This window comes from Engraulis encrasicolus, chromosome 10 (genome assembly GCF_034702125.1).
Source record: "Engraulis encrasicolus isolate BLACKSEA-1 chromosome 10, IST_EnEncr_1.0, whole genome shotgun sequence".
NCBI classification, from domain to species: Eukaryota; Metazoa; Chordata; class Actinopteri; order Clupeiformes; family Engraulidae; genus Engraulis; species Engraulis encrasicolus.
Genome location: NC_085866.1, coordinates 20,156,773 through 20,169,395, shown reverse-complemented (window position 1 = coordinate 20,169,395; position 12,623 = coordinate 20,156,773). Strand labels below are relative to the sequence as shown.

Here is a 12,623-nt window from a genome sequence, read left to right as displayed (position 1 = left end):
TCGCCCTCCACACTCAAAATACTCTCCTGGAAGACTTAACTATATGATAGGGGAACACCTAACAACCGGCCAAATGCTAATGAAATTTCAGTTGGAGCTGCTAGAAAAGAAAATAATTACCAGCCACTTTGACCCAGGAGTGAGTGTGTGTTTGGCTAGTAGTATTAACATCTACTAGTCATTTTGACTGGTTATTAAACAAGTCGGACAAAGATGTGTCCGTCTATGCACTGGCGCTTTGTGGACACAGGCGGGAATTACAATTTCAAGAAAGCGTTTCAGACTGACCGACAGACAGACAGAGAGACAGACGGACCGTCAGACCAACGGACGGATCTAGCATCTCTTATAGAGATCTTATAGAGATGCTAGGACGCATCTACAAATTTTACTTCCTGGTGAAGACACTGACCTGGTTGACGACCTGTCTCAGAATGAGGTCTCTGTACTCGGGGCCGCTCCTCTTGACGGCGGTCATGAGCAGGTCACAGAGGCGGTAGACTGTGTCGGGGAGCTCGTCCAGCAGGTGGAAGCAGCCGGGCAGCATGGTGTCGGTGAAGGCGTGCAGCTCGCCGCTCTCCAGGGGCTCCGCCTCCATGATGCGCTCCAAGCACCGCGCCTCCTCCTCCTCCGCACGCTCCCGCGCTCGACGCTCGTCCTCCTCACGACGACGAGCCGCCTCCTGCAGCAGCAGGAGAGGAGAGGAGGAGGACAGAGAGGAGAGATGGAGAGAGGAGGAGGAGAAACGCATACGCATGCACACAGGAGAGGAGGACAGAGAGGAGAGAGGGGAGATGGAGAGATGAGGAGAAACGCATACACATGCACACAGGAGAGGAGAGGGAGAAGAGATGTAGAGAGGAGGAGAAACGCATACGCATGCACACATACACGCGCACACATGCACGCATACACACACGCACGCGCGCGCACACACACACACGCGCAAATAGAGGAGAGGACACAAACGTGCGCACAGTGGAACAGAGGAGGGAGAGAGGGGCAGGAGGAGGGAAAAAACACACACACATGCACGCAGAAAATGAAAGGAGAGACAGAGAGGGAGGAACACACATATACAAACATGGATGTAATGGGTTACATTTAGGTTACACCAATGACCCACTTGCTGTGTTTCAATGTTATAACAGAAGCAACATAGCCATCACAGTCGAACAATTAAACAACACATCGATTACGAAACAAACATGGCAAGGCAGATGGAATATGAAATGTGGTAGGTCAGGTGGTGAATCGTTAATAAACTACAAAAAAAATAAAAACAAAAAATGTGATTAAAACAAACAAACAAAAGAGCCCTAAACTCAGCAAGCTGTCAATACCAGTCAGCTGCTTAATCCATATATGTGCATGTCATGATATGTGTGTAAGCGTGCAGCGGAGCGAGCGGGGAGCATGCGTGGAGTGTGTGAGTGTGCGTGTAAACAAGCGCAAGTAACAAGCGCTGGCTGGTTGGCTGGCGGGAAAGTAAAGTGTGTATGTAATGGGAGAGGAGGAGGAAATGAGTGAGTGCCCACCTCGGGGGAGTCAGAGCGCTGATCCATGCTGACCTCCTGTCCCAGAGACATGGCTATGGCCCTCATCATCTGATCCTCTTCAGACATGGCAAACTCCTATAGAACAACACGGCACACAGTAACTAACACTGTACTGGCCATGGGGTTGATGAACGACTGAACCGCGTTTACTGAACTGAACGACTAACCGCGTTTAACGTTTAATGTGTGTGTGTGTTTGTGTGGGTGGGTGTAGGTGTCTGGGTCTGTGAGTGGACGCATTCTGTGTGTAGTGTAGTGGTGTGTGTGTGGTGTAGTCTGGTCTTACCCTGACTGCGGCGCTGAGTAGTGGCGGGGGGTGTGTTAGTAGGTACTCGGTGGCCTGCTCCATAGTGCTGGTGTTCAGCAGAGCCTCCATGGCATGCTCCCTGGAGAAGCCCATGTCCATCAGCTATAGCAGCCACAGCAGAACCAGGAAAAAATAACACATTTGGTCAATGAAGACAAAATGACTAGTGAAGGGCAAAACGGATCCATTGGTTACAGTCTAGGGTCACATTTTCCAAATTAGCCTACCTTGATTTACCTGTCCAATGCAGCCAGATGATTGGCTAGTTGAACGATCACCTTGTTGAATTTGACAGGTAAAACAAGGCCTTTTGGAAAACATGGCCCTAGATTTTTAACTAAGAAATCCATTTCTCCCCTCACTGATAACGACACAGGCAAGGACAACATGGACAGAAACTAGGCAAGGCTAGGCTAGGCAATTTTATTTGTATAGCGCATTTCATACACAAATTCAATTTGGGATGGGATGGGAGTGAAAATCCACTCCCGTGTCATGCTCCTCTGTCTACAATGCCTACCTGTGTGAGCTGAGCCTGGTTGACCTGCGGCTCTCTCCTGGGCGTGGAGCTGCTCCCCTCGTCCGCCCCCGTGGCAGTGGAGGCGGTGCCTGTGGGGGGGCCTCCCACCTCCCCGGTGCTGCTGGGTAAGGTGGGGAGCGGGGCGGCTGCCGTGGTGGAGCTACTAGTCCCACCACTGCTGCCGCTACCACCGCTGCTTCCTCCTCCTACTCCTCCTGCTGCTGCTGCTGCTGCTGCTGCAGCTGCAGTTCCAGCGGAGGTGGTGGTGGTGGTGGTGCTCTCCTCGTCTCCTCCGGGCCGCACGGTGCCCTCGCGCTCCTTGGCCAGGCGCTCCTGGATGACGGGCTCGCCCCGCAGGATGTGGCACAGGATGGCCAGCATGGACTCGGCCATGCGCCCGCCGTATACCTTCAGGGGCTTGCGGTTCCACAGGCTGCGGATGCAGTTGAAGGCCGCCTAGGAACAAACAAACAATTAAAGTAAATCAATAAACAAATGGATGTAGTTCAGGGTCGCTTAAGAAGGAAGAGGAATAAGCAAAATACGTAAATGATGCTGTCGAAAGTTGCCTGAGCAGCAGAAAAGACAAACCGAGAAACATGGAAAGGAATGGCCAAAGGAGTTTTATTTGTCACATGCATAGAATTACTTAACATAAAACATGCAGTGAAACCATGCAGAGTTGTTGGATTTTTTTAAAGAAATATATATATATATATTTTTTTTTAATGGGGGGGGGTTCCAAGCCTTTATTGCTTATCAGACAGGACAGTGGAGGAGAGACAGGAAGTGAGTTGGGACAGAGAGATGGGGAAGGGCCGGCAAAGGTCCCGGGCCGGGAATCGAACCTGGGTCAGCCACATAGTGGACATGTGCCCTACTATTAGCGCCACAACAGGGCCAAGGCTGTTAGATTTCTTTTTAAAAAATCTCTTTTTCTTAAAAAAAATAAAAATAAAATCACATTTACATCATATCACATCACATCACATCTACTCAATACAGCGTGACCCACGCACCTTCTGGGTGACGATGAGGAAGCGCAGGGCGCTGAACTGGGGCGCGGTGGTGGTGGCGCCGGGCACCTTGGCGGGCAGCGAGTGTGGCGAGTCCAGTACGGTGCTGGGGTTCACCATCTTCTCCACAAGCATCAACCAGGCGTCCAGGAACTCGCCCGTGCCGTCGGGCAGGTCCATGTGCTCCAGGCCCTCTGACACGGGCACCTTGCCACCCATGGACAGGGCCCAGTTAAACGTCCTGCAGGAGGGTGAAGGCAAACACATACCTAGTTTAACAGATTATATTGATCAAGTGCAAAACAGGCCCTTTGTGCCCCCCCATGGACAGGGCCCATAATATTCTTCTAATTAACAACGTTGTACTTCCATAAACAGCAATTTCTACGGCATTGGAAAAAAACATATAGCCATTTAAACATTACGTTTCTACATTAATTTAAATGGTGATCCAAAAAAAAGACTTTACTTTAACTTAAAAGAAACTTTACTTTAACTGGGACACACGACATGACAAAAGATTGCCTTGATTTCATTTGACTCACTCAAATAGAGCATCATGTCCTCCGGAGCAGAAGAACTTCTGCAGCATGAGGTGGTAGGGATACTTCCTCTCGTCAAACAGCATGGGCGAGGTGAAGCCCACCGAACAGATGAAGAACGTCAGCCTGCACAGAGGAAGAGGAACAGACACACAGACATGTTAAAGGGACACTGTGCAGGAAATGGTCAAAAAAGGTACTACAACTATGCTGCTCATTGAAACTGGGTTGCCTATTGCCAAATTTGATATTTACATGAAAGTTTACTAAGTAATAAACAAATATTTTCTAGTATGGTCCAATTACAGTCATTTTTGCAGCTAAAAATGGCTATTTTTGGAAATTCAAAATGGCGGACCATGGAGAAGATCTTTCTTTTCATGTCTGAAAAGTGCAATTTTTCCAGTCATAATGAATATTTAGAATTTGATGGTGGTGGTAAGTATTCATGAAAAGAGTAACATTAGTGAATGGGCAGCATGAATTCTGGAAATAAACAACAAAAAATCTCACACAGTGTCCCTTTAAAGCAGGTGAAAAGACACATGGGTTTATTCATTATTATGGCTACAGCAATGGCTCTACAGGCTACACCAGGGGGCCCACTTGAAATGTTCACAACAGTTTGGGGGCCAACTCTGTTGACGATTTGTTGTATTGTGTAATGGCTCAGTCACGCACACAAATATTTTTTGTGTTTTAGGAAATGATTTCAAGGCCCACCGTTTGAGAAACACTGGGCTGCAGCATACGTAGGTGATGGTTTAAGCAATGTAATAAACAGTAAGCGTGTAAGAGTGAGGACAGTGCGAAGTTTCAACCAAGGACAAAAGAAATATATAGCAATGTAGGGCTTGATTGATTTGGGGCTGTATGTCACTTCCACTCGTAACATAACACATCATGACAGTATCAAAGGCTGCTGCGCTACTGCAGTTGTGTATAAAATTGCTGTAGTTGTACTTTTCTGTCAAAACAGGATGTCCCAGCATATGACAGAGCAGGCCATAAGTGAGGCAGCTTCCTGCATACCTGAAGCACCATAGCCACCCATAGCATCAGAGAGAGAGAGACAGAGAGAGAGAGAGAGAGAAAGAGAAAGAGAAAGAGAAAGAGAGAGAGAGAGAGAGAGAGAGAGAGAGAGAAAGAGAAAGAGAAAGAGAAAGAGAGAGAGAGAAAGAGAGAGAGAGAAAGAGAGAGAAAGAGAAAGAGAGAGAGAAAGACAGAGAGAGAGAGAGAGAGAGAGAGAGAGAGAGAGAGAGAGAGAGAGAGAGAGAGAGAGAGAGCATGACAGTCAGAGAGAGAGAGGGCAAACAAGAGAGTGTGACAGCACAGAAAAGTAAATGTTAATCCTACTAGCCAAACACATACTAGCTAATAGGTCAAAGTGGCTAGTAAGTACCGTAGTTACGTCTTTTCAACCAGCCAAACTGAACTTTCACCAGCATTTGGCCGGTTGCGAGTGTTAATTTAGAGCCCTGCCTGACACAACAGAAAGAGAAACAATAAGAGAGCGAGAGAGAGAGAGAGAGAGAGAGAGAGAGAGAGAGAGAGAGAGAGAGAGAGAGAGAGAGAGAGAGAGAGAGAGAGAGAGAGAGAGAGAGAGAGAGAGAGCGAGCGAGCGAGCGCAAGAGAAAGAGTGAGCTCTAGGGAGGTGCAAGGTGCGAGGTGGGAGCCCTTCCTGTGTACCTGAAGCGTGGTGTGGGCGTGTAGGGCGGCGGCTGCCAGCTCAGGCCCTTGGTGAGCAGCTTGGTGAGGGAGGAGGCGGTGGCGCGTGCCGCGGGCGTGGGGGCGGTGCCCGTGCTGGTGGTGTGGTGCGAGCGACGCTGCCGCACGGGAGAGCCCACGCAGAGCTTCACCAACAGGCCAAACAGCTCGGCCAGGGCACGACCCAGACGAGACGAGGCTACAGGGAGAGGAGAGAGGGGAGGAAGTTAATCATCAGACCAGCAGGGGCAGAGTTGAGTTCATTCTCCTTGGTCACACAAATGCACAGAAAAATCGGTCAGTGACAAATTAAGATCTACTGTAAATACAACTACTACTCACTACACTATTAAATGTATTTAACAGAAGCATTGCAGTATAAGGTTAGACAAATCAGTTCTCGAATTCTAAAGCACAAACATCTCATTTGTGATTCTACTTCAATTCTGGGGTGCGTTTCTCGAAAGTGTAGTTGTTATCCAGTTAGCAACTTAGGTAGTTGCCAATGGGAAATTGCATTTCAAACAAGAAAAAAGCAAACGCATTCGCAAGTATTGTTTAGAGAAGTGCACCACTGATGTAACAAGTCTGACACGCGGACAAAGACGCGTCCAATAGCACAAATATGAAGAAAATAACGTGAAAAATGGCGGCAAAGATCGTGTTTTGGCCGATTTAAAGAATGCGTTTCAGACGGCCGGCCGGCCGGACAGACATACCCTCCTATAGAGATGCTAGGACGCAACTAAAAATCCTCACCACCACTGACCTGAGAGTAGAGGTTTGATCTGCTTGATGCGGGTGGCCATGGCGGGCGTCAGTTTGGACTTGGCCTTGGGGTCGGCTGCGGTGGGCTCGTCCGTCTCCATGGGCGCCAGGGCGTCTCCGTCCAGACCCATACCTTCCAGCAGGCCCTGTGCTGAGGGGTCCACTGCTAGGGCATCGGCCTCCGCTGAAGGAACAACCACACACAGCAAAAACAAACGATATGTTAGGCCTCAGCTGTGGCTCAAATTTCATGGCACGGCACCGTTACACCGGGTACACGGGTTCCATTCTCTGTCCCGCTCTTCACTATACTATATAATAAATACAAAATAGTTCCTCTAACATACCTCTGCTGAAGGAACAGCTACACACACACACACACACACACACACACACACACACACACACACACACACACACACACACACACACACACACACACACACACACACACACACACACACACACACACACACACACACACACACACACACACACACACAAATATTAAATTATATTCCAGATTGACTCACAAAGGAGACAATCAATGGCAATGTACATAGCGAGGGAATTAGAGTATGTCGGCAGGTAGAAAGCACACAGGTAAGCACACATATCTAGCATCGGGTTGTGCAACATGTATTAATTGCATGATATGGAATTGAAATGGAAGAATATGCTCATACGGTATACATGGTATGAGGGGAGCACCACTGGATGGGCAGATCAGATTAGATGGCTTGTTCAATGATTCCATTTTCAGACAGTCTCATGGGTGTTCAATTTATTGCTCAATTAAGGCTATAAAAATAAATAAGTAAATACACTCTCGGGGCTAACACACAGGGGGTCTTGCATAATTAAGTAGTGTGTGCCACCTGTAGGAGTGTGGAGACGGATAACTGAGTGGGTGCAGCGCAATCCTTACACTCTTCTAATTAGAGCACAATTAAAATCATGATCCACTGCACTGCAAATATGATTAAGCCTGCTTGTTCAACACTTGGTATCCATGTAATATAGTCATCATTGGACTCAAGGTTCCAATCTATTTGGTTTAACAGACATGATGCATTTAAAACTATTGATTTCAAAACAAAAGACTGATGTCATGTTTGCTGCAGAATATGGCAGTTGCTGGTTCATCTGCCAGTCATAAACACGGAGGTTGAAAAGCTGACAGCTGAAAATGCTTCAAATCCGTTGAGCCCTTCTGTCTCCATACAGAATGTCCAGTCGTTGCTACTGTCAGCTGTTGTTGTTTTGAAAAGCGCTATACACAAACCATCATCTCGTCATCATGTGTCGTGTGTGTGTGTGTGTGTGTGTGTGTGTGTGTGTGTGTGTGTGTGTGTGTGTGTGTGTGTGTGTGTGTGTGTGTGTGTTTTTACCAGTTCTGCGGCTGGTGGATGCAGCGCTGCTGCTGCTGCTGGCTGATGGCTTGTCGTCTTTAGGCACCAACTTCTGCATGTCGGCCTGGCCAAACTCACAACCAGGCGGCAGGCTGCAGAGGAGACGACAAATGGAAGCGGGTTAACAAAAGAGGACAATATGGGTACTATTCCAAAAACTAGGTCAAGTGATAAACCTGGCTAAGCTAACCAACAGGGGCCTATACTACAGAGCTGGTTTAGGAGTAAACTAAGTAAGTTAAGATGTAAATCATCTAATAGAAGAGCCTGTAGTCCTCATTTTCTAAAGACTCCATGGTCAATGGACTTGCAACACTAGCAGGGGTGAAAGGCTAAGCTCAGTGCCAAGCATGTCAGTGAGACAGGAGATGTGTTTATGTGCATGCATGTGTACATGTGATGAGAGGACAAGTATGTCTGTAGTGGGGAGAGAGGGTGTGTGTGTGTGTGTGCGTGCGTGCGTGCGCGCGCGCGCGGTGAGAGCTTTATACATGTGTGCTTGTGGTGGTGAGAGCTAAGGGCTATATATAAACAGCAAATGGGCATAGTACTGCAAAGTGTGTGTGTGTGTGTGTGTGTGTGTGTGTCAGTAGCACTATGTTATTATATAGACATGGTGCTGTGAAGTGTGCGTGTGTATGTGGCGAGAACTGAGGGTTATACACACACACACACTTCACATCACCATGTTTATATAATAATGTATACGGTGTGTGTGTGTGTGTGTGTGTGTGACAAGAACTTAGGGCTACACGCACGCGCACAAACACACACAGTATAGATTATTCTATAGGCATGGTGGAGTGGAGTGAAGTGGCGTGGCGTGGTGCTGACCTGTTGGGCGTGCAGAGGGACAGCAGTACGGTGCTCTCCCACACCAGCGAGCAGTACAGCTGACTCAGTTTGTTCAGCACGTTGAGGCCCAGCTGAGAGCCCCACTGGTTCACAGAGATGGCCCTGATCTCACTCTGGAGGATGGAGAGAGAGAGAGGGGGGGGTGTAGAGAAGATGGAGAGAGGGAGGAAGGGAGATGGCGAGAGAGAGAGATGGAGGGCGGAAGGGGAGGAAGAAGCAGATAGGGTGGGGTAATGGGGAGAGAGAGAAAGAGAGGTAATGGGGAGAGAGAGAAAAAGAGATAAAGATGGAATGAAAGAGTGAGAGGGGAAGAGAGAGAGAGGCAGATCAAGAAGAAAGGAGGGAGAGGCAGAGGAGTTGGATTGAGCGTGGTAAGAAAGGAATGCATATCAACATTCTTCGCAGTTGCTTCTGCCCACACATCCAAACAGCACAGAACACAGTGTCAGAACAAGAATGGCACAGACTTGCACGCAAGACTACAGCACGTGATCAGCAACTTGCCCTGGCAAAGCTTCCTTTAACGTCAACGGCCACGACATTTGATCCTCCCACGTGACCAGCATCTAGCTCTACAGCAGCGCTAGTGATCTCTGAACTCCAGCCTCTACCCTCGCATATGACCAGCGTCTCCCCCAGTAAAACTCTTGATAATGGGCTTGATCGGGAATGGTGCAGGATGCTGCAATCTGCGCAACGCACACTGCACTCTGGTTAGGGTTTTTTTTTTTTTTTAATGTAGGGCTCTTTTGCCTTTATTTCTGACAGTACAGTCGAGGAGAGACAGGAAATGAGTTATGAGAGCTTGAATCGAACCCGGGTCGCCGGCATAGTAACCGAGTGCCCTACCGTCAGGCCACGGCAGGGCCCTGGTTAGGGATTTCTAAGCAGAGTGCATGGTGACGGCAAAGTGCGCATTCACGCTGCGCAAATATGAACAGCATGCGGCTTCTCGAAAACGGGCCAGTGTCAAGGTCAACGATCACAGCTCCCCACCCTCCCCATGTTACCCTAACATCCTCGGACAAGCACCCTCCCTATACAGCCGTAAGCCTCCACTCTCCCATATGACGGGTGTCTTCCCTCAATAAAACTCTGTTATTGACGAGGACAATGACCAAAAAAAAAACCACACTTGGCCCTACCATGGCTTAATGGTAGGGCACTCGTTCACTCCGCGGACCCGGGTTCGAGTCCCGGCCCTACCCTGTCTTTCAACTGTCCTGTCACAACAATAATGTCCAAATAAAAGACCAAAAAATATTTTAAAAACCCCACCCTCTCCCGTAACCCTAATGTCCTCTGACGAGCACCCTGCATATAGTATACTGCCTGAGTCGAAACCCTTCCGGTGCAGGGCCCATGTGAAATAAGCACTGAGCTCTAAAACACAAGATTGAATGTGAAGTGGATGCTTATCTAGCATCGAGTATGCAGTGTGCATGAACTTGAAGATGCATCCCCACCACCCGCCATATTTGTACATGATCTGCCTAAAATGTCAAACGGCAACAATCTGTGGTTATCCCTGTCCAACTCGGCCGGTATGTTCTTAAGTCTGCATGTCCGGTGCCGAGCGTTCTTGTTTAATCCTCAACCTTCTAACTCCCCAAACTTGCCCTGTCTAATGTCAAGCACCAACAAGCTCCAATAGAGAACTCACCTGACCCAACACCGCAGGGTGTGTACAAACATGACTATCTTTTCAAGTGGGTATGTATTCAACCCTTAGTTCTTACCCCCACCATCTCCTATCCCTCCAAAAAAAAGTCTCCCTTCATCAAATGAAGACCAAATATCTCCAACTCACCTGTCCGACACGGCAGGTGTGGACGAACATGAGTATGTAGGCGTGCGCGGCGGTGAGCGCGTGCAGCAGAGGCGTGGCGCGTGCAGATAGCGTGGCGTCGGCGACGTGTCCGGCGTTGGCCAGCTCCCGCAGCAGCACGGAGCCCCCGGGCACCTCGATGGGCCGGTGCAGCGGCTCCAGGGCCGTCAGGATGCTGTCCAGCTGGCACAGACCCTCCTGCAGCACCTTGGGCTCATGGGACAGGGTCTAGAGAGAGGGAAGAGGAGAGGGGGAGATTGGAGGAGAGAGGGGGAGGGAGGGAGAGAGAGAGAGAGAGAGAGAGAGAGAGAGAGAGAGAGAGAGAGAGAGAGAGAGAGAGAGAGGGAGAGAGAGAGAATAGTAGCAGAGGGGGAGTTGAAGAGAGAGTGGGACAGATGGAAAAGGAGTGAGGAGAGAGGTTAAGGTGATGGTACATGGGTAAAACATGTTGATGATAATAGTACTTTCGTTTTACATGGCGCCTTTCAAAACACCCAAGGTCGCTTAACAAGGTACCGTGTAGAAATGTGTGCGTGTGTGCGTGTGTGTGCGTGCATGTGGAACTAGCAGCCATAAGCCTCCAGGAAAAGATGCGAACATGTGTCCAAACGCTCCAACAACAGTAGTCTTACTCCAGGGTGCCTGAGTAAAAACATGTTGCCCAATATCAGTAGGAATGTGCCAAGAACATTCCTTAACCATTCTTGAGCTGGAACATATTGCCAAATCAAGACTGCCTCGTGTACCATCACATTTAGGATCCATTGAGGATACACAGCCGCTTGGGCAGGGAAACCACTGAGGCATCGGCCTATCAATATCACCGTTTGCTTAGCGGAATTGGTCAGACATAATCAATGGGGTGTAGTCGACTAATGCAAGTGGGCTTAACAACTTTTAGTCCAGAATCTCAGCTGCAAGCATATAATCCATGCTTTACACATTTACTCACTCAACTCGTTTATTTCACAGTTGTCAGTGAGGTAAACAGCTGACATGGCAATGCAACAACCACAGCAGAGTGCACTAATGATCTTGTCTTTTCTCAACATCTTGAAAAAATGAAGTTGGCAATTGAACGTGCCAACTCAGGGTGTACTGCACAACAGTCTGCTAGAGGATAGAATACACATCAATGGAACTTTTTGCCGGTCGTACGAGATTTGAACCTTGTGGCCCCCTCTGATCCCAACAACAAACTCCCCAACCATTAGGCCTCAAACAGCAACTTTGAGTGCATAGAAAAGGGCATTATGTATGTATTTATTACTAACTGTTATGTGACCTCCTCACCAGTATTGACTTGCAGACTCCGGCCACGGCCTGGCACGCAGGCGAGGTGGGGAAGTCGATGGGTAGGTTGGGGAGGCCGAGGATGGACACCAGGGGCAGCAGGCCCTTCTGAGTCACAAACTCCTGGCAGTGGTCGTCCGTCGTGTTGTTGCTGAGGATAGACTCCACAAACTTCATCTGAGAACGGATGGGATGGGAAGGGAGGGGAAGGCAGCAGCAGACAAAAAAGAACATACACATACACAGAGATGGAGAGAGAGAGAGAGATGGAGAGAGAGAGAGAGAGAGAGAGAGAGAGAGAGAGAGAGAGAGAGAGAGAGAGAGAGAGAAAGAGAGGGATAGAGAGAGAGAGAGAGAGAGAGAGAGAGAGAAAGGGATACAAACACACAGAGATGGGGGGGGGACACAACGACAAACAGACAGACAGACAGACAGAAAACCAAACAGACAAAGGGACAGACAACCAAAGAGACAAACAGAGTAGAGGGAAAACGGTTAATTCTAGTTTATGTTGACATAATGCAAATATTACATTACATTACAAGTAACAAGACATCAAGGGGGTGTCAGCATTCTGTTGGCTCTTACAAGTTAGAAGCATAGTGAGAGAGTATAACAATCAATGAGATTTCATTAATGTTGGGTGTTAAGTTGTATGGGGGAAATAAAATGAATCAATGGCATTTCAGGTTTTGGAGGCAACATTTATTATGGTCAATTTTCCACTTGGAGCAGGCGTCACTCTTAGTTATTTAATCTCTTAGGGTGCTGGCCCAAATATTAAATTGAATGTTTCAAGAAGGCACACACTGAAAC

At 48.3% G+C, this 12,623-nt stretch overlaps 1 protein-coding gene across 15 annotated transcripts in view; it reads right to left on the bottom strand.

The window, feature by feature from the left end:
- Positions 1-12,623, bottom strand: part of huwe1 (HECT, UBA and WWE domain containing E3 ubiquitin protein ligase 1) — a 97,967-nt gene that overhangs the window by 64,379 nt on the left and 20,965 nt on the right. For 14 of the 15 annotated variants that reach the window (XM_063208318.1, XM_063208330.1, XM_063208323.1 and 11 more), the window contains 12 exons: positions 11,808-11,984; positions 10,497-10,742; positions 8,666-8,799; positions 7,811-7,923; positions 6,421-6,603; positions 5,634-5,850; positions 3,948-4,070; positions 3,406-3,643; positions 2,387-2,842; positions 1,846-1,968; positions 1,539-1,634; positions 413-682 (listed from right to left, as the gene is read on the bottom strand). In XM_063208318.1, coding sequence (XP_063064388.1) covers positions 413-682; positions 1,539-1,634; positions 1,846-1,968; positions 2,387-2,842; positions 3,406-3,643; positions 3,948-4,070; positions 5,634-5,850; positions 6,421-6,603; positions 7,811-7,923; positions 8,666-8,799; positions 10,497-10,742; positions 11,808-11,984 — 2,376 coding nt within the window. The remainder of the gene's footprint in view (positions 1-412; positions 683-1,538; positions 1,635-1,845; positions 1,969-2,386; positions 2,843-3,405; positions 3,644-3,947; positions 4,071-5,633; positions 5,851-6,420; positions 6,604-7,810; positions 7,924-8,665; positions 8,800-10,496; positions 10,743-11,807; positions 11,985-12,623) is intronic. The other variant, XM_063208329.1, reaches the window with a different exon arrangement.